We start from the raw sequence: 22,918 nt of genomic DNA, 5'->3' as shown, positions 1-22,918 counted from the left end.
CAAAATACTATTGGCTACAATAGGATCCAACAGTACATTAAAAGGATTATTCACTATGACCAAGTGGGATTTATTCCTGGGCTGCAAGGTTGGTTCAACATCTGCAAATCAATGTGATACATTAATGAAAGAACAAGAAGCATATGATACTTATTCTCAACAGATGCTGAAAAAGCATTTGACAAAGTACAACATCCTTTCTTGATCAAAACTCTTCACAGTGGAGGCACAGAGGATACATACCTCATTATCATAAAAGCCATCTATGAAAAACCCACAGAAAATATTCTCAATGGGAAAAAACTGAAAGCTTTTCCCCTTAAGGTCAGGAACACAGCAGCAATGTCCACTATCACTACTGCTATTCAACATAGTACTAGAAATTCTAGCCTCAGCAATCAGACAACCAAAAGAAATAAAAGGCATCTGAATCGGCAAAGAAGTAGTCAAACTCTCACTCTTTGCAGATGATATGATACTTTATGTGGAAAACCCAAAAGACTCCACTCCAAAACTGCTAGAACTCATACTGAAATTCCATAAAGTGTCAGGATATAAAATCAATGCACAGAAATCAGTTGCATTTCTATACACCAGCAGAAATTAAGGAGTTGATCCCATTTACAACTGCACCCCAAACCGTAAGATACCTAGGAATAAACCTAACCAAAGAGGCAAAGAATCTGTACTCAGAAAACTATAAAGTACTCATGAAAGAAATTGAGGAAGACACAAAGAAATGGAAAAATGTTCCATGCTCATGGATTGGAAGAAAAAACATTGTGAAGATGTCTATGCTACCTAAAGCAATCTACACATTTAATGCAATCCCTACCAAAATACCATCCATTTTTTTCAAAGCAGTGGAACAATAATCCTAAAATTTATATGGTACCAGAAAAGACCCGAATAGCCAGAGGAATGGTGAAAAAGAAGATCAAAGTTGGTGGCATCACAATTCCAGACTTCAAGCTACAAAGCTGCAATCATCAAGACAGCATGGTACAGGCAGAAAAACAGACACATAGATCAGTGGAACAGAACAGAGCGCCCAGAAGTGGACCCTCAACTCTCTGGTCAACTAATCTTCGACAAAGCAGGAAAGAATGTCCAATGGAAAAAAAGAGTCTCTTCAACAGATGGTGTTGGGAACACTGGACAGCCACATGCAGAAGAGTGAAACTGGACCATTTCCTAACACCACACAGAAAAATAGACTCAAAAGGGATAAAAGACCTCAATGTAAGACAGGAATCCATCAAAATCCTTGAGGAAAACACAGGCACCAACCTCTTTGACCTCAGCTGCAGCAACTTCTTCCTAGAAACATCACTAAAAGCAAGGGAAGCAAGGGCAAAAATGAACTACTGGAACCTCATCAGGATCAAAAGCTTTTGCACAGCAAAGGAAACAGTCAACAAAACCAAAAGATAACTGACAGAATGGGAAAAGATATTTGCAAGTGACATATCAGATAAAGGGCTAGTATCCAAAATCTAGAAAGAACTTATCAAACTCAACACCCAGAGAACACATAATCCAATCAAGAAGTGGGCAGAAGACATGAACAGACATTTCTGCAAAGAAGACATCCAGATGGCCAACAGACGCATGAAAAAGTGCTCCACATCACTCGGCATCAGGGAAACACAAATCAAAACCACAATAAGATACCACCTCACACCAGTCAGAAGGGCTAAAATTAACAAATCGGGAAATGACAGATGCTGGCGAGGATGCGGAGAAAGGGGAAACTTGCTACACTGTTGGTGGGAATGCAAGCTGGTGCAGCCACTCTGGAAAACAGTATGAAGGTTCCTCAAAACTTGAAAATAGAACTGCCCTATGACCCAGCAATTGCACTACTGGATATTTACCCTAAAGATATAAATGTAGTGATCCGAAGGGGCATGTGCACCTGAATTTTATGGCAGCAATGTTCACAATAGTGTAACTATGGAAAGAACATAGATGCCCATCAACAAATGAATGGATAAAGAAAATGTGGCATATATATGCAAAGGAACACGATGCAGCCATCAAAGGAAATGAAATTTTGCCATTTGCAATGATGCAGATGGAACTAAAGGATATTATGCTGAGTGAAATAAGTCAATCAGAGAAAGACAATTATCATATGATCTCTCTGATATGAGGAATTAGGCAGGGTGGGAGGCTGTGGTGGGTAGGGAAGGAAAAAATGAAACAAGATGGGATCGGGAGGGAGACAAACCATAAAAGACTTTTTTTAAATTTTTTTTAAGATTTTATCTATTTATTTATTTGACAGGCAGAGATCACAAGCAGGCAGAGAGAGAGAGGGAAGCAGGCTCCCTGCTGAGCAGAGAACCTGATGTGGGACTTGATCCCAGGACTCCGAGATCATGCCCTGAGCTGAAGGCAGTGGCTTAACCCACTGAGCTACCCAGGTGCCCCATAAGAGACTCTTCATCTCAGGAAACAAGCTGTGGGTTGCTGTGGGGTGGGAGGGAGGGATGGGGGTGCTGGTGATGGGACACTGGGGAGGGTATGTGCTACGGTAAGTGCTGTGAAATGTGTAAGCCTGGTGGTTCATAGACCTGTACCCCTGGGGCAAATAATACACTATAAGTTAATAAAAAAATAATTAAATGTTGCTACCTCTGGAAAAAAAAAAATAAGAAACATAAAACTGATGCAAGCTTTATAATTTGGCAAGACCACAAAGTCCTTAGGAACGCACCGCACGCAGTGCCCTGGAGTGTGGGCTGGGGCTGGAGGCAGGAGACCTAGCTGGGCAGGAGAGAGTCATGCAAGGAAGCCAAAGAGGAACAAGGAAAGAGGAAGGTCAGGCCTGAACTGGGGATCCTCATGCACCTTCTCAGATACTGCTACCAAATGAGGATGTTAAAAAAACCCAAAAAAACAAAAAAACAAAAAAAAAAACCCCACTCTGTCCTGCTCTTCAAAGTAATGTGCAAGGAAGGGCAAGAGTGAGGCCCGACAAATACGTATTTATACCACCTGTGGACTGACAAAATCAGACCGATCTGCAAATGTCACCACAAAATCCAAGGAGTTTTAATATATTCTAAAATAATGTGAGGAGGGCAGAAAACACGTCCCAAGATCCTTTCTAATAAAGACATAAAAAGGAGAAACCAAGCATCAAACTAAGATAACCGATACTAAACGAATGTGAGTGCCCCCTTACCCACAGCTGGCTTCGTGTGCTTGTGGTTTCCCGCCGTCAGCACAGTCTGGAGGCAGATGATCCTCCTCCTGGGTCCAGTGTCAGAAGGTCACCAGTAGCCTAATGCTGGGACACTGCACCTGTGTCACTCCCCTCCCTTCAGCTCATCATACATTTTATTCTCTCGCACCACCATCATCATCAGAGTGAGTGCAGGACAGGAAGGTATTTGAGACCACCGTAACTTCCATTACAGTGTAACTGTGCTTCAGTGTTCTACTTTATCATTATTCTTCTCTATTGTACCTGGTTTATAAATTAAACTAGGTACGTATATATAGAAAAAACATGGTGTATAGAGGGCTCAGTCCTATCTGCACTTGTAGGCATCCACTGGGGTCTCAGAACATCTCCCCTGTGGTAAGGGTGGAGGGGTGGGGAGTACTCTGCATTCCAGACCATAAAAATCAACAGAATGACGATGGCCTCTCAGACATGTGAGAACATACATAAACTAAAGAATATTCATCTTTTTTTTTCCCCCTAGAGAGAGAATGTGAACACACATGCAAGGTTGGGGAGAGGGCAGAAGGAGACGCAGAGAGAATCTTAAGCAGACTCCACGCCCGGTGTGAAGCCTGATGTGGGGCCCGATCTCATGACCTGAGCTGAACTCAAGAGAAGGACACTTAACCGACTGAGCCACCCAGGTGTCCCCTGAATTGACATTTTTTAACAAAGTCCTCACTATAACCAACTAATCTATAACCTACCAGTTATAAAAGTTAAATGTCTCCAGGCTAGCCTAAAGCATTCCTTTAAAATGACCATAAATATGAAAGAAAATAACAAGCTGATCATGCTCACAGCTGATACTATAAATTTCCCAAGACTGGGTCAGAGGAGAACATTATTTTAAGACTAAGTCACTCACTTTAAATTTGTGGGACTAGAATAGGTGACTACTTTAACCTTACTCTACCTGTTCATTATTATTTTTAAAAAGATTTTATTTATTATTTGTCAGAGAGAAAGTGAGCCCAAGTAGGGGAAGCAGCAGACTCCCTGCTGAGAGGGAGCCCAATGTGGGGCTTGATCCTGGGACTCCGGGATCGTGACCAGAGCTGAAGGCAGATGCTTAAACCAACTAAGACATCAAGGCGCCCCCCTACATTCATTATTTTTAAAAATCAGAACCTCAGCTTTCCACTGGCATTAAGTGGGCAGCATTTTAAACATACCGTGAGTGGGCATCGTCCCAGACCAATGACGTAAGAGCCATGGGGCCCCGGCCTGGGCCTCAGGCTTTCTGAAAGCCAGATGATGTGATGTGTGGGCAGGAGTGAGGAACCTATGTCTGGTGAACAAGCCCATACAAAAGTATGTATTGTTAGGATTTCTAAAATTTTCAGTTAAATTATTAGGTCCTTCAGAGAAAAGAGAAAAGCCTGTCTGAATTTCAGATTATCATTACTCAGAAAAACACACTAAGGAAATCACACGTGATTTTTTCTTTAAAATAGCTACATGAAAACATTTTAAAGAAAATAGATGGGCTGCTGAGTCATGGGCCAGCTGCTCTGCAGAGTCGGCCACGGACTCTGCATGGGAAGTGTTTTATGTAAAGCCACAGAGATGTTAGGGTTATGTTTTTTGCAGTTATCCAGACTACCACAGAAAGAAATGACTCGTTATAATAAGACCTAGAAATACATTCTTTTCAGGGCACCTGGGTGGCTCTGTCGGTTAAGTGTCTGACTCTTGATCTTGGCTCAGGTCATGATCTCAGGGTCGAGAGATCGAGTCCTGCGTCCGGCTCCATGCCCCGCATGGAACCTGATGAAGATTCTCTTTCCCTCTCCTTCTGCCCTTCCCTGCCCTGCTTGTGCTCTCTATCTAAAGAATTGAAAAAGAAAAAAAGAAATACATCTAAGTAGAGGCAGGGAAGTGCTATGAGCGTAGAAGGGCTTCAAAAATCACAGAATCCTGGGCCTGGATCCCATTGCTGCTACTTACTCATTTCACAACCTTAGTCAAGTCACTTCTCCAGAGCTCAGTTTCTCAAGTGTAAATGAGGATCCCTATTATTTCCCAGGCTTGCCCTGAGAATCAAGCAGCACAGTGCCTCAAATGGTACCCAGCATACAGGAAGCAATTTTATAAACAGTGCATATTATTATGAGGCCAAATGACAAAACCCAAGAGTTACAAAATGACTTAAAATTGCAGTCTCCTTTAGAAAGGACAAAATTATACTTTTAAATCATACAAAGCTAATGTATAGTTTAATGTTATTTTATATGCTCAAAATCAGTATCTGAGTGCATTCAACAAGCATCTGTTGTACCCCTGGTATGTGCCCGGCACCATTCCCGACACAGGAGACACAGTAACGAACAAGTCACAGGAGTCCTTGCCCTCATGGGGTTCCTCAGCCAGGGAGTTAGCAGCAGTGGGGCTCAGAGGTGGTAGGATTCTTGATCTATTTTGAAGTTTAGAACAAAACGATTTGGGTATCGGGTACCCTTGGAATCAAGGAGGTTTTAAAATATCTGGGACCTGCCAAATCAAAGGAGGAGTTCGCCATGAACAGACGTGGGGAAAACGAGATCTGGTGTGCGGAAGGTCAGCAGTTCGCCTTGTCCACAACGGGTCGGCCACGTCTATCGGTGATGCCGCACTGGCCGCTGGATATGGAACTCGGGTGTGTGGGGGCAAAGGGCCTGGGAAGAGGCAGAAACTAAGGTAAAGGTAAGATTTATCTACAAAACTCTTTGAACTTAAAAAAGATTTAATTCTCTTTAATGTCCACAGTGGAAGCAGATGAGGCCAGTGAGTTAGACGTCCCTAGCAACCTCTACTTTTCCATCTCCTTTTTTTATATAAGGCATTCCACCTTGATTAAAGGTCTGTGATTTATGGAAGCTATTTGCATTCGGAAGTCTGCTCTTCTAAAAGAGGCAGTTAATATTTTATCGGGTAAGTGTTCCCATCCAGCAGAATGATCACAAATGTTTTGAAAATAGAAATAAGGCCTCCTTATTCTGGAGGCCAGAGCTGGGAGCATGCTGGCCCTTGCACCTGCCATCAGGAGGCCTCGGCACAGGTGAATCTGTACCGACCGCAACGGAGAGCAAAGCAAGGCGAGGCACTACAGGGATCTGAGCAGGTTTCTTCTGCTATGGAAGAAACAACAACAACAATGCTGTTTCTGTTAGTGCCTGAAATTCAATTCTACTTCGTCCAGGATTTACACAAAGAATTGTTTAAATATGTCCATGAAAGAAAAGTTTATATATTAAAATCGTAACACTATGGCTAAAAAATCCACAGGCTTTAGATTTCTAAGAGAAGAAAATGTATCGCTAAACGCCAGATTTAGAAAAGATGAAAACAAAGCAACAAAAACCAAAAAAAAAAACAAAACCTAGAAAAAAGTCCAGATAATTGAAATGTGTATTTTATTCACTGCTTTTAAAGAAATGGCTGACATCTAATATGGCTATCAACATTTGGAAAATTAAAAAAAAAAAATCCAATTTAAAATTATCTTTTCTTTGTAATGGCTATGAATTTATAGCCACATTAAAGATAGCCACTACATTAAAATTAGTGAAGAAAAAGAATATGCAAACCCAAAATAGATGGACATGAAATATGTCTGTATCACTATTCATGGTACTAGGACCTCAATATTTGATTCCCCTGTTTCACTTAATATGCTCCCTCATCATTTTGGTGTAATTTCCTCACAACATTATCTAGAAGTTCTAACTTATTAAGTTACACTTCAGAAACCTTTCTCAGTGGAAGGAATAACAGAAGAAATTTAAGGACTCGACCACCCCCCAAAAAATACTTGTAGGTTTACTGGTCAGATTGTCCTCAGCAGTTGTTGGTGAGTTTTCTTTTTCCTTTTATTTAAAAAAAAAAAGTATGTATATTTTAAAAACTTCTGAATTTTTTTCAAAGTTACTGATTTTGTGACTCTTGATTTCAAGCAAGTCACAAGCACTCGAATAAAAAGACAGTCTCAACTATCACTTGCAAAGCACAATCTAGTTAAAAATATTTCAGACTACAGTCTTTAATTGGGGACATAAAAGAATAAAAGAGATCTTCCAACACAGATAAAAATTCAAAGATAAATTATAACTGTGGATTAAAACATAATATTAAAGGAAAAGAAAGCCTTTTTTGTGAGCACCCAAATAATTCCTCCTCTGTATACAGTGACACAAAAGCATTTTCAGCTTTCAGGTTTCGACAAATCCTGTTGTAACAACAACTCCCTCCCTTCCCCGCCTCTCCTTTCTTAATTCTCCCACAGCTCAAAAACTGAGATGGAGAACCTGGTATTTATCTTCCAGCACCATCAGCAGTTTCTACCTCAGATTTCCATGTTGCTCTTTATCTGCAAGTTAACTTGTTGGAGCTTCGTCACTAATACTCGGAAGCTGAGAGATGAGCCTCCCGTGTGTGGCTTCTCCTCCTCAGACACCTTCACTAGAAGACACTGACCGAGGGGAGTTAAGACACTGACGGCTCCTGGCAAAAGGTATGGAAAATGAGAAGCTTCAGGGATGCTCAGAAACATAGACACCTTTAAGTATCGTGTAGCTTGGATTTTAAGTTGTAAATCTGTGTTTTAAATGTTTGTTTTCTTATGAATAAATCTTGTCTGGAAAACTGACTTTACATCTTAATGAAATCCACTCCAGATTTTCTGCTGGCAAACAGCTGATAAAAATTAACATTTGTGGGTTCTGGATGCAGGACGTTCTGGAACCAGGCGAGCCTTCTCTATTTAGAACTAAGTTTGTACCTGCGACCCCACTGCTCCTGTTTACTTTCACAGCATTTCACCCCCACCGCTGCCAATGAAACAAAGTGTGCTTTTATTCTGCACCAGACAGAAATTTGAGAGAACAGGCCACAAACTGCATTATACTTGCGGCTGGAGAAGGAAAAAAAAAAAAAAAAAAAAAAAAAAAGAACGAACGAAAGAAAAAAAAAGAAAAATAAAAGAAAAAAGACTTCGTAGCAATATGACTAACATGCCAGTACATTTTTACAAAGGAACAGAATAGTGACCTTCACTGTAGAGAACAAATTCTTTCTGCATAAGTTCTCTGCAGAAGAAAGCATTTAAAATCCAATATTCAACAGCAAGCGAGCACTCTGCTAACTGAATGCAATGTCATATTGTTTACACTGATTGTGGCTGGCTGTAATTTATCACTGCCAGTACTTGTTAATTAAGATGAACAAGCTGTCTGCAAGCCCGAATTACACTGAAATTTATGAAATGTATTGGTTAATGGGAAGAAAAAGGTTATAATTGGGAAGCTGAGCACAGACGGATCAACACATAAAGGTTACTCAACCAAAGTAAAAATAGAGAAATGAGATGCTCTTAGAGAATGGTAACAGCCATCTCGACGCTGAGGAAACCCTAAGCTGAAAATGGTCTGGGAAGGCAGTAATTTAACGAACTGGCTGGAGTGTGAGACGTTAAAACCCAAACCTGAGAATAGCTATTATAAAACTATAAACGTGTTTCATTTTCTTCTAGAATCTTTAACTTCTGTTCTATTTTGGTCTCAGATACGAAAAGAAATTTGGAAAACAGAAAGAAATGAACCGTATGGTTCCACACAAAGCCTAACTACTCTGATGTGTGTTTAAGTCTGATATTTAAGAATTTAAAATTTCAGGAAAACACTTCCCTAAAATTGTCACATTTTAAGACTGCGAACAAAAATAGAACAAAGGAATTTCGACAGCCCAGGATTTAACTTCTTAGAGAAGCAGTGTTCTAACTCCGTGAAGTATGTACTCTTAATACCGGAGCAGATTAGTATTACTTCAGGTATTACACAGAAGGCCAGCATCAGCCTCCTTGGGCGAGTGCGAGGCTGAGCCATGTGTCCCATTACTGCCCTCTCAAGTGCTTTTCTTTCTAGATGGGACAGGGAGCGAACGCAGTTGACAGTCAATGGTGCTTCCTGTCTCCAGATGCAGCATTTTTCTCTGCTCCCGGGGAGCACACGGAGAGGCTCTCAGCAGGGTGTACTGGGGTAACGGTGGGGAAAGATGGGGAGAGGCAGGGAAAGCAGGATACTGCTGCGGAGACCTCTGTGACACAGGGTGATTTCCTGCCTCAGTGTCCTTCCTAATCGGAAAAAATGATGATGCAAAAAGTTCTATCTGCAGTTGGTTTCAGCTCTAAGATTCTATGTAGATCAGCTCATAGGAAGGAAGAGAAAAATTTCAAATGCCATTAAATATCAATTGTCACAGGACATAAAACAAATAACCATACTAATAACAGAGTCAATTTTAATTGGTGGAATACTTCTATGTGTTAGATATTGTTCTGGGCCCTTAAAATGCATTTAACTTTTGATATATATACAATAATCCTCCCCCTTTTCCAGAAGAGGATACTGAGGCACAGAGAGGTTCTAGAAAGCTAAGAGTTGACCCAAGTGTTTTGGATTCAGAGTCCATACTGCCTTTTGTGAAATACACACGAATTGTGGTAGAACCACAATGTCTTAATACATCATTCAAAAATTAATGCAGAAACACAAAAAAGCTGTTATTACTATATTTCAGAAACCACTATATTTCTTCCAAGGCAGGAAGTGCTGCCAGATTAAAGCATAGCCAAGTAACAAATTCAGTGCTATCTTTTATCTCCTTGAAAAGAAAGAAAAAAAGGAAAGGAAAAAAAGAAAAAAAAGTTAAATTATTTTTGGTATCCTTTCACATACAACTAATGATGTGGTTATTTCTGGCCTGTAATTTCAAGATTCAGTGTCACTACTTCTGAGTCCGTCAGATAACCGGTTTCGCAGCAGACGATTTCATTTGGGTCAGGGAATGATTCTGGTCCCAACTAGACAGGATCTCACATTCTCATGAGCAGGAGACAGAGGCTTAATTGTTTCAGTTTTGAGTATCCTGTACCTGATGTGAAACGAGTGTTAACCTAGATAAGGATTTTGCAAAAGTTTATTAACTGGAAATCAGGGATAATCATGCCTATGGCTTTACCTTCTCTCTGCGAATTTCCTTTCCTCCTTTAAACAGTTCACTTGGGTCACATGTCTGGCACATGGTGGGTGCTTAATTTTTTTTTTTTTTAATAAAACCATCTTTTTGAATACTTGAAACTTTTCCACTATGTATTTATGAATCATTTTTAAGAACTGGGCTTAAACACTGTTTCTAATTAAAATACTCCATAGGTAATAAGGAAGAGATAGTTTTAAAAACCCCTAATGCTATTAAAATTCTTATTAGATCCTCCAGCTGGAATCTGATAGGTCAGAATTTCCTAAGGCCCACTGCCCACGTTACAGACAACTTCAGCAAAGTTTAAGTTTTAAAAAGAACAAGTGGACAGCTCTTTCCTTGATGCCATGTATCAAGCACCACCCATCCACCGGCACTCAGGACAATGGTAGCCTCTGTGAGGGCCTCGTGTGAGCTTTTCTCCTGGGCTACCATGTCCTCACCTACTGTGGGGTCTATTCAAATGTGTTCTTTGCTCCCACGTGGAACGTGGGACATGGAAATGGAAGCCCTTTGTTTATGCTTTCTTTCAATCCCAATTTTGTCTTCTTTTCCTAGCCTTTGTCACTTGGTTCTCTGCCGCAGAGAGAAAGCTACAATCTTGATCAAATACGGGGTAACGGTGGGCAAAGATAAAGGGGACGTCATGGTGTCAGCTGGGCTCCAGCTCCTTGCTTTCGTCCTGGCCTTATCCGGAGGGTCTGGAGTGCTCACAGCCACTCTGCTGCCTAACTGGAAGGTGAACGTGGACTCGGGCTCCAACATCATAACGGCCATCGCGCAGCTGCAAGGGCTGTGGATGGACTGCACGTGGTACAGCACCGGGGTGTTCGGCTGCACCCTCAAGTACTCCATTCTGTCCCTCCCCGTCCACGTGCAGGCCGCACGGGCCACCATGGTCCTGGCTTGTGTTCTGTCTGCTTTGGGGATCTGCGCTTCTACAGTAGGGATGAAATGCACTCGCTTAGGAGGGGACGGGGAAACAAAGAGTCACGCCTCTTTCGCTGGCGGAGTCTGTTTCCTGTCTGCGGGGGTCTCTGGTTTGATACCAACAGTGTGGTACACGAAGGAGATTGTAGCAAACTTTCTGGATCTGACAGTTCCAGAAAGCAACAAACATGAACCCGGAGGAGCCGTCTATATTGGATTCATTTCGGCCATACTACTCTTGATCTCTGGCATGATTTTCTGCACTTCCTGCATTGAAAAGAATCCAGAAGCGTGGCTCTATCCACCCAAGCAGCAGCACATCTCCACCACACAACCAGAGGGCAATTCAGCATACAACCTGAAAGATTATGTGTAAATAGCTGAATGAACATGGACTTTTTAGATGCCTGCTGTGACTTCTTTTTGCTTTAGAGAAAGAAATCTAAATGAGGTCACTTAAAATACCATTGTTTATCTGTTTTAAATTATTTTTCCATTACTATTTTCATGTTTTATCGAGAGGTGTATAATTGAGAGAGGTTCTGTTATATTAAGGCCATTAACTGATGGCTTTTTTCTCCCTTTTAAGATAAACTGTTGATGTATCTTCTGGGTTGTTACTGATTGGATCTTATAAAAGAACTAAACCACCAAATATGCAAAAAAGCACCTTTCTCTGGTGTTGATCTAGGGTACCATCTGCTTTTGGTGTCTGTCTACAACACCACAGTGACTTGCTTCTATTTTCAAACCCCACTGTTTGAACCTAAGGGAAAGAGGAGATGTCCGCCTGTCCTCAATGCTGCCCAAACCAGCCTCCCCGAGGTCCCACCTACTATGACCCTCCTGCCTCTTTTTTCATTTTAGAAACATCATGTACATGTGTGAGAGCCAACAATAGGACATTCAAAGTTGGTAAATGCTACCATAGCAAAGCGAAACCAAACCAAACTAAACGCACACTAAAACCTCTGGGACTTGAAAGCCTTAGGTACAAAGTAAGTGAGAATGACAACAGTCTGACTGAGAATGCGCAACAACTGCCACTTCCGCTGCTAGCGAGAGGATGTCCCAGATAAAGTCCGTTTATCCTACAACAATTTAGATCCCTCCAATCCCCTCTCATTGGTTACTATTTGGATGACAGAAGTTACTTTTAAGTTGTCATTTTTGTTCTCAAGTTTGATTCATGTTAGCAGAACATTGCTGTTCTCTTATAAATGAATTGCTTCAGTTAGTTAATAGAAAAACAAAGTATAAAGAATGTTTTTTAAAAATATAAGTTAAATTAAGACATGTAATTCAAATAACAAGAAAATAAAAACTGGATTTTCTAACGTGCAAAGGGGACAATGCACAGTGTTTCTGGTAATTCAGGTAATTTACACTTAGTCACTGTTCACCATATAATAGGTAAAGGGAGAAAAAAAGGACTATTCCTTTGTACTTTAGTAACTCAGGAAGTGGCAAGAATATCTTTTATGTGAGTACATATTTTTCATTTGTGCCTACAGAAGTAGAGACTAAAGTATTTTATACCTAGTTTACGCATTTCTCTTCTGCAACAATGTCATTAGCTATTAACAGAATAGCTAAAGTGAAAAGGTACTATTTCATCTGGGAATTAGGAAAAGACTTATTTAAACAAGTTTAAATGATCGTTTAAAGTATGGATTCCTGGGACACGTGGGTGGCTCAGCCAGTTAATCAGCTGCCATTGGCTCAGGTCCTGATCCCAGGGTCCTGGGTCCGAGTCCCACATCAGGCTCCTTGCTCAGCGGGGAGCCTGCTTCTCCCTCTGCCTGCTGCTCCTCTTGCTTGTGCTTTCTCTCTCTGACAAATAAATAAAATCTTTTTTTTAAAAAAAAATCGATTCCCTTAGGAATAAAAATGTTTTCTAAACAAATGTCATACTAAAAATACCTGATAAAAAGAATAGTTTTATGCAAATTAATGTGACAGGATTGCTATGACCCCTATATGGCTTTCTCATTTGGCTCACTGTGACTGGCTTCATTTGCAGTTTACGTATCCTATAGTCCTATACAAAAAGTTTAGTGTATACATTCTATGAAATATATACTTCAAAAAATAATTTTTACTTAGCTCTGGAATATTTTCTTTAAAAGATGCAGGAATGTCTTGAACTCCAGAAAAGCACCCATTTCATACACGTAATGGCCTAATTCTGTCCAGACCGGACGTATCAATGATAACGTGTCTTGGAATCCCTCCATCCCCACGGGACCCCCTGCTGCACTGCTCCACACGGAACCCTCCCGCACTCACCCCGTGTCTGCCGAAGCTCCGACATCCTGCAGCGTCCGTGGGGTCTCCTCTGTGAACACAATCTTGACTCTGAAGAAGTCTGCTGCTTCCATCTCTGTCCTCTCACAGAATGCGCCATCACAAATTACTAGTGATTACTTGTAAGCACTTGCAAAAGTGCTTACAAGGCCAGGCCAGTCCTTTTCAGTCCTTCATGTACGTACACTGACTGGTTTAAACCCCACAAAGACTCTAGGTGGCAGGTACTATTCTTAGTACCTAGGGGGAACTGACGTAGAGAAAAATATCACTACCTAACTTGCCCAAGGTCTTCAGCTAATAAATGGACAGACGGCATTCAACCTGAGGGAACCTGGCTCTGGAGTCAGAGCAGGTGAGTACAACGCCACACAGGGCACAAGGCTACAAAGTATCTATCACTGAATCCAAGTCTTGGGTTTGCCCATGTGAAAATGAGGATGAAATAGCACCTACTCACAGAGGGGTTGTGAGCATTCAATGAGACGATACGCACACAGCATGCGTGGGGGGGATAAGCACGCAACGGACGCTGCCCAGTAGCTCCTGCCTGGTCTAACCCAGTGGTTTCCAACTGGGGGTGGGTCGAGCCTGCAGAGGACATGCGGCTGCACCTGGAGACATTTCTGGTTGTCACAACTGGGGTAATGGTATTGGAATATAGTGGGCGGGAGGCATAAAAGCTATTAAATATCCTATAGTGCACAAGACAGCCCAGGCACAAAGAATTTTCTGGCCGAAAATGTCAATAGTGATAAGGTTGAGAAGCTCTGGTCTAACGTATTTGAATATACTTAAACATTCATTTTTTCTTTCTTTCTTTTTTTTTAAAATAAGAAGTTACCAAAACAAAGCCAAAAGAAGAAAACACCAGAAAGCCCCAGAATATCATGCTTGTTTTACCTAGGACCAGACATGTGTGCAGATTAAGTGTGTGTGTGTGTCTATGACTGAAGAATCAGCTAACAGTTCTGGCAAAAATGTAGACACAGGTTAAGTCAGGAGAACTGGGTATAGGAATGAATAGATTTAAAAGAAACATAAGTGATATCAGAAGGTGGTAACTAGTGATTCCCTGTGCAAGTAACGGTGAAAGGGGCACCCTGAGATACCCCCCTCACCCCCTCTGGAATACCTGCCCGACGTGGGCAGGTGAGGTCATTCGCACACCACACGCATACATACAGGCAGAAGCAGCCTGGGGTGCGCAGATAGAGGTTCAATTCTGGAGTTAGTGTTTTCTCATTACATTCCTTTTATTACCATATTTTTAGCTACATGGCTTTACCATAAATTAACTTTATTGACTTTTGAGGATTTCTATCCTAGCCTACAATCTTGCAGAACCTGTTGTATAGCTCTTCATCACCTCCAATAACTTTTTTATTCACTTCATTGCACTTTGTACATACATAAAGTATTACCTGCAAAAATGCAACTTTGTTCCTTTCTTCCTTGGATTTAGAGTATTTCTTGTTTATTCTTGAGTAGTTACTAAAATATAACTAGTATTAAGGTAAACTGTAATAGTAAATATTCTGTTTCTATTCAACACTTACTTGGTTTTTAAAAAAGACTGGTAATTTTCTACTTATAAAACTGGTTTTAGTTTATACATTTTTATTTTAGACTTGCCCACTTTCAAAAAGAATTTGAGGCTACTTACAATAAAATTTCTGGCATATTAAGTACAAAGAACATGATAAAGGTGAAAGACTCAAGTTACAAAGAAAAGAAAGAAAAAATGCTATTAAATAATCCTTGCTAAAGGCTACCAAAGGATTTAAACATCAAACAGTCTAGAACTTCTAAGCAACCAAAGCACAAAAAGCCACACAAAAAATCTGACGGCTCCGTCTATGGGCGGGGGCCCACCAAGGCCACTCTGGGCTTTCCCCAAGTTCCCACTGGGCTGCGCAACCATCCCCAGCTGCTGTGAGTGCACGGTGCTAAGGGCTCACAGATCTGGAATTGCCTCCCTTGGTAGGTTAGGGAACCACTGCTTCTAGGAGGTGGCCAGAGCCAAAGACTGGCCACACAGGTGTACAGCAGGCTGCTTCCTGGACTGACTCTGTGGGACCATTTGTGCCCCAGAGCTCCCCTTCTCCCTGCCACCCTATAACCCGGTGGAATCAGGTTGAAGGAAGTCTCCAGGCAGAACAATATTCTGGGCTTATTAGCTTTTCCCCCTTTGCTTTATCCTGCTTCCCACACCACTCTTCTGAGAGCACGCAATACACCACTTTCACAAAAATTCTTACCACAATCTCTGAATCCACAACACCAGACCTAACACAGAAGAATATTACTTAAGCAGAAGAACGTTAAGTCTTCTGACCTTATGTCCAAAGGATTCTCAAACACAGGATAACATACAACAGAAATATCCTCAAATCAGATTCTGAAAAACACAAAGGCACGGCTTTCTTACGTGAATCCACCCATTTTACGAAGCTCGAGATTATTTCACAGAGAAGTCAAGGCCTTGAGGGCTGTCAGCAAGGATAGCTGAAAGCTTCTGAAATGTGATCCTCAAAGGTCAGGCATGGATGCCTCAAGTCCTGACCTTTTCTTTATAATGTCATGGGTGTATCATCATTAATTCATCTAAAATTGTACTGACAGTATGTTTAAATCTGTACCATGTTTAGGGGTAACTTGATCCATATGCAGTACTCCTAATATGCAAAATTAGATATAAACTATATGAAGCTCTTAAAAATTAAAATCTATACAACTATATCAAAATATACCAACTTAGTCCATAAATATTTGCTTATAATCATAATAGCTACTTTCCACTAACTGCCTCCAGATGCTAGATACTCCCATTACTTCACATTGATTATCTCTATTTCTCAAAACAGTCCTTCAAGGGTGACAATACTGCCCCAATTCAGGTATTAAAGTTCAGCCTATTAACCTAACCAAGTTCTCATAATTAGGAATATTCGAATTCCAGTAGGTCTAGCTTCCTTTAAAGTACTGCCAGTTTTTCCACTAGAGTACACTGCTCCTATCATGCTAACCGAAAGAGCCTGTTGCAATTCTCCTTTTATAGTGACTTACCTAGTGGATCCAACTACAGTATAGTGATAAGACCTAAAGCCTATCCATTTTGTTGGAAGTATTTCCTACAGAAATAAAAACAAAAAAGATTTATTTTATTTGAGAGAGAAAGAGAGCACACAGTAGGGAGTGGCAGGGGAAGAGTAAGAGATTTATATTCCCAAGCAGAATCTGTGCTCAGCATGGAGCCGGACCCAGGGCTCCATCTCACAACTCTGAGATAAGGACCCTGAGATCATGATCTCCTGAGATCACGACCTGAGCCAAAACCAAGAGGCAGATGCTTAACTGACTGCCCCACCCAGGTGCCCCTGTCGGAAGTATGTTAGGTTATGAGCCCCATGACCACAATTTTAAGAGAAAAATGACACAGAATTTTGAGGTTCAAGCTAACAGCTTAGTAGTCCTCAAACTTGAGAAACGTGAAGAACAGCTTCATCAGTAGATCAGTAAAAAATTACCGCAGAACCCCAGAAATATGTGGATTCTCAGAAGACTAGAGATGTCAGCTTGAAACGAGTGTTATTTGCTCATGGAAGTATTTTTTAGTCATGAATCTGCACTGCAAAATAAGTATTTTGTCTTGTCATTGGTAAAATAACTCAAAAGTGAAATGGAAATACAAAACCTTAAAATTCTAACTTAAACTCTATATACTACAAACTCTAGGAGATTAAGGCACACTAGAGTATGCCAATGGATATAATTGTATGACTCTAAGAGGTTGCATTTTCTGTAGATATAGAAGAATTTGGGGTTCAAATTTGGGGTATAGTACTGGGGACAGCACTAGAGAAGTTAATGAGAGTAATGAGTTTATCAAGAATTTAGGTTGACTAGCCAGAAGAGGACTGTTACAGTTCCATGGAAATAAAAGTTCTGCTATTAAAGCTTGATTATAAATTACTCTAAAGACCAATAAAGAGAGGGGATTACAGATTCTCACAGGAAAAAGCCTAAGTGATTATAAATAAGTTCTTGAAATACCACAAAAGCAGTGCCCATATCTAATTCTCAGGATTGGTTGAGAATAAGTACTGAATTTTAGTGAGTTTCTTTGAGCAGCTGTAGAGAAGTAACCTCCCTCTCAGTTCCCCAATGAACCTGCCTGTACTTCTAAGCATATTCTACCTGTATTGTAGTTAGTGTGTTTATGCCTTTCTCCCCTTGCGTTCACAAAATGTTAGCCAAAGGGACAACCTTATACTGTTATTTTATCTTCTCTATAAAATTCCTACCCTTTCTTACTTAAGAAAATAAAAACTTTAAAAACTTGGTCAATACAATTATCAGTCAAATATTCTCTGGCTTTCCTCAGAGTATTCTTCATCTGCTCTAATATAGTAAAACTACTTCAGAGCAGCAGAGAATTCTTTTAGAACCAAAATTTAATCATTTGATTTACTGTTCTGCTTTATTATAATACATTCTCTCTCCCTGGTAACTGTGCTCCTAGATTACAAATAAATTCCCTGCATGTAATATTTACAACATGATAAAAAGCATGTAAAGAAAATCACTGCAAATATGTTTAATTTGCCAAAAAGCAAACACCCCTCAGGAAAGTGAACCAAAAATATAGCTAGCATTTTTCCAAATAAGTATTTTCTTGAGGCCTTAATTCTAGAGGATAGAACATTTAATCAATTAACTACATGTGTATCTTATCTCAAAATCAAACATAAGGTTGTAACAACCTCTAAACACCATCAAATGACCTCAAGTAGGTAATGAAAACAAAGAGAAACTTTACACTAAAAATATTCCAAAGTCCAACGTAAGAAACCCTTGGTAAAATTTAAATAGCCAAAAGACTCTGGATTATGGTAATAACCCTAACTATAAAAGCCTGGAAGTTAAGATCTTGGTATATTTGGGTTTGACACTATTCAAAATGTTATATACACACATACGTGCATTACAACAAAAAAGCAAGCTAATAGGGTCAGTTTTCTTCATTACAATGGCCACCTTAGTTCTAGGACAGAAAACACCTGAAAGCACAAATATTTTTAAATCCGATGATAGCCTACAAGACATCTCCAGTCGTTGAATTCAGTCTAGGATCTCACAGGGTCTATGATTTTGGAAGAATTCATTGAAAATGTCTGAAACCTGGTGATGCTAAAGGAAGGTGGTACTGAGAATGGGTTCTATGAGGCGGACTTCGAAAAAGCTGAAAACTGTGATGTAAGTGGAAGATGGACTGAATTCCTATAGTCACCCAAAAGCTCAGCTAGTGGTGGACATGGCAGAGGAAGTGGAAGGTGGTCGCAGAGAATATGGGGACTTCGCAGACCATGCTTTAGGACGTACAAGTAGGTCTAACACTACCGTTTGGGACCCCATTCTAAATATATAATCTGTATCTATCTAAATCTAAAAGCCACATTATACAGGTCTTTTTTTCATGCTATTTATTTTCCTTACTAAATCTCAAGTAACGTAAGGAAAACTTTACATGACTCTATCCTGGAGAGTTTCAGCAAACAAGAAGGCATCTGTTCCTCACCAGCTATAAACTCCCTGAAGGCAGGCTCCATGTCAGATTGGATTCCCCCCTAGTTCCATCTACCTAAGCCCAGGCCTTTATATGCAATAGCTACTGAATACACATCTGACAAACAAACAAAAATCTTATATGTCCGGTAGTGACTCATTCAGTTGTAGTTATGCTAAGACAGACACCACTGTATTGATTATTATTTTTGGCAGAGAAACTTTGTAATTAACACTCTTCTGTAATTAGCATATAATAGTAACAGCCTAGCTGAATATCCAACTATCTGTCACAGATGATTAATCACAAGTAATACCACCAAAGCAGTCTTTCAAAAAAGTGGAAGGAGGACTGGAAGGAGACGGTGGCGTAGGAGGATCCTGAGCTCACCTCCTCCCATGCACACACCAAGAGCTCCATCTGTGCAACTACCTCTAAAAATGACCAGAAGAGCAGCAGGACAGACCTTCTAGTCCATCACAGACAGGCTGCCACACTGGAAAGGGGAGGAGGATCAGAGATACAGTTGGGAACCAAACCCCACAGTGAGACTAAGCCCAAGGAGAGGGACAACATGAACACAGAGAAGTGAGAGGACGGGACCCAACAACCAGCAATGGGAAGACAAGCACCCATTACAACTGGCTTTGAAAACCACGGAGGCTTACCTTAACAGTACTTTAAAAATCAGGGGGATTAATTCCAGGAGAGCAAGAGGGACAGGAAACTGATTCTCCACCCTTAAAAAGCCAGCATAATAAATAACTCCATCCAAGACACAGTACAAAACCAGCAGTATGAGAAGTGACTATGACATACATGAAGGAGGTTTGCTTACTAATCTCAGAATGTGCAGGAACAGGGCAGGGATCTTTAGAAGATCTCTCAGAAAACAAAAGTGCTGGCAGGCAACATTTCTCTTCCTCTCTCTCAGCCTAGGTTAGCTGGACGTTTCTGGGAACCGGCACTAACACTCTCCACCTGTCTAGCTAGCACTGCACACCCCTCCCCCATGATCACCTGTAGACTGGCCCCATCGAACCTGCCTGTTTTGGCAGGCGTCCCTCCAGAGTGGCTCTTGCCCTACCATACACTGCAAACAGCCCTGGCAGGGAGTGGGACCACTCCAGAGTGACTTCTGCCCTGGGGAGAGGGAGAGCTAACCCCACACAGCAGTGTGTCCAGTTCCAGTAGTTGAGAATTTTAGCTGGCTACACAGGGACAAAGTCCTGTCATTCACCGTGTCCATATCTGTGGCAGAGGCGGCCTGCAAACACCTAGTCTGACTGCTTCCCTTGCTCACCTACAAGCCCACATAGTCTTCAGACAGTGCAAGGACTCAACGCAAGGATTCAACCTTGTCCAGTGCACCCAGAGCATGGAAAGTGGATCACTGCAGCTGACTGGGCTGAAGACAAGTGTGGCTCAGTCACAACAGTAGGGCCCATGCAGTCTGTACAGGAGACCTCCCTGGAGCACCTGCTTCTTGTGACCAGGGCACCATAGGACTTCTCCTACACTAGGCCATGACCTTCAAGACCAGAAGACTTGGCTGACCCTCCCTACTCAAAAAAAACAAAAACAAAAAAATGACAAAAAAAACCCAACAACAACAACAAAAGAAACAAAACAGAAAGCTAGACAAAAATGAAGAGATAGGAATATGTCCCAAATGAAAGAACAGGATGAAATCACAACAGAAGAGCTAAATGAAATGAGGATAAGTGAAATGCCTGATAAAAAATAAGAGGAATGCTCATAAAGATATTGGAGTTGAGGGAAAAAAATGGGTGAATCCACTAAGAACTGCATCAAAGAGAGAGAAAATACAAAACAGAACCAGTCAGAGATGGAGAATTCAGTAACTGAAATAAAAAGACACAACAGAGGGAATCAGTAGAGGATTAGGGGAGGCAGAAGAGTGGATCAGTGATCCAGAAAACAGTAATGGAAAGCAATCAAGCTGAACAGCAGAAAGAAAAAGGAGCAAAAAATGAGAATAGGTAAAGAGATCTCAGTAACATCAAGTGTAATAACATTTGCATTATAAAGATGCTAGGAGGAGAAAATATAAAAAGGAAGTAAACTTGTTTGCGAAGAAGTAAGAGCTGAAGCCTTCCCTAATCTGGGAAAGGAGGTATCCAAATCAGACAGCAGAAAGCCCCTAACAAGACTAACCCAAGAAGGTCCACACCAAGGCACAAAATAATTAAAATGTAAAAAAGTAATAATAGAGAATGTTAAAAGTAGCATTTGGAAAAAAAAAAAAAAGTTACATACAAGGGAAACCCCATAAAGCTATCAGCTGATTTTTCAGCAAAAACTTTGCAGGCCAGAGGGAGGGGCATGATACCTTCAAAGTGTTGAAAGGAAAAACAACAACAACAACAACAACAACAACACCCCAAACCTCCAAAAAACCCAGGCAATCAGGAATACTCTACTCAGCAGGGTTATTATTCAGAATTGAAGGTTAGATAAAGAGTTTCCTAGACAAACAAATATTAAAGGAGATCATCACTTGAAAAAGACTTGAAGTATTAAAAGGGACTTGAGTGGAAAGAAAAGGTCATAAGTAGAAGAAAATTATGAAAGAAAAAGCCTTCAGAGATGAAAGCAAACTGAAAAAGACTTGAAGTGTTAAAAGGGACTTGAGTGGAAAGAAAAGGTCATAAGTAGAAGAAAATTATGAAAGAAAAAGCCTTCAGAGATGAAAGCAAACTTCTGATAAATCCAGTAGATTAAATCATTTATGGGGCACCTGGGTGGCTCAGTAAGTTAAGCCTCTGCCTTTGGCTTAGGTCATGATCTCAGGGGCCTGGGATTGAGTCCCACATTGGGCTCTCTGCTCAGCCAGGAGCCTGCTTCCCCCTCTCTCTCTGCCCGCATCTCTGCCTATTTATGATCTCTCTCCCTCTGTCATGTAAAGAAATAAAATCTTTAAAAATATATATTACTTATTAAGCCAGTATGGAGGTTAAAACACAAAAGTAGTAAAATCAATTGTATCTACAAAAGTCAGCCAAGGGATTTCGCTTTTTACAAAATAAAAAGATGTAAAATATGATATCATATACATAAAATATGGAGGGGAAATAAAAATTTAGTGCTTTTAGAATGTGTTCAACCCTAAGACATCAACTTAATACAGACCTCTATACAATAGGTGATATATACAAGTCTGTTAGTAACCAAAAATCAAAACCTGTAATAAATACCCAAAAAATAAAGGAAAGAAATCCAAACATAATACTGAAGAAAGCCATCAAACCACAAGGGAAGAGAGCAAGATAAGAAGAAAGGAATAGAGAACTATAAAAACTGAAAAACAATGAACAAAATGGCAATAAATACATACCTATCAATAATTACTTTAAATGTATATGGACTAAATCCTCTAGTTAAAAGACATAGGGTGACTGAATGGATTATAAAAAAACAACAAGATCCAATTATATGTTGCCTATAAGAGACTCACTTCAGATCTAAAGACACATACAGGGGCGCCTGGGTGGCTCAGTGGGTTAAAGCCTCTGCCTTTGGCTCTGGTCATGATCCCAGGGTCCTGGGATAGAGCCCCACATAGGGCTCTCTGCTCGGCAGGGAGCCTGCTTCTCTCTCTCTCTCTGCCTGCCTCTCTGCCTACTTGTGATCTCTATCTGTCAAATAAATAAATAAAATCTTAAAAAAAAAAAAAGATTTAAAGACACATACAGACTGAAGGTAAAGGGCAATAAAACCATACACCATTCAAATGGAAGTGAAAGAAAAACGTGTCAGGGTAGCAATACTTATATTAGACAAAAAAGACTTTCTAAAACAAAGACTGTAACCAAAGACAAAGAAGGGCACTACAT

At 40.6% G+C, this 22,918-nt stretch overlaps 2 protein-coding genes across 6 annotated transcripts in view; one reads left to right on the top strand and one right to left on the bottom strand.

Moving 5' to 3' along the window:
* Nucleotides 1-22,918, bottom strand: part of TFB1M (transcription factor B1, mitochondrial) — a 71,769-nt gene that overhangs the window by 10,026 nt on the left and 38,825 nt on the right. The gene's annotated exons all lie outside the window — the stretch shown is intronic.
* CLDN20 (claudin 20) lies at nt 7,202-12,371 on the top strand. The gene is made up of 2 exons (XM_032338658.1): nt 7,202-7,730; nt 10,814-12,371. Exon 2 carries the CDS (start codon nt 10,902-10,904, stop codon nt 11,559-11,561), a length of 660 nt encoding a protein of 219 aa, XP_032194549.1. The 5' UTR covers nt 7,202-7,730; nt 10,814-10,901; the 3' UTR covers nt 11,562-12,371.

Source organism: Mustela erminea, chromosome 4, assembly GCF_009829155.1.
Source record: "Mustela erminea isolate mMusErm1 chromosome 4, mMusErm1.Pri, whole genome shotgun sequence".
Classification (NCBI taxonomy): Eukaryota; Metazoa; Chordata; class Mammalia; order Carnivora; family Mustelidae; genus Mustela; species Mustela erminea.
The sequence above is the reverse complement of the archived record's forward strand: the minus strand, read 5'-3'. Positions and strand labels throughout refer to the sequence as shown.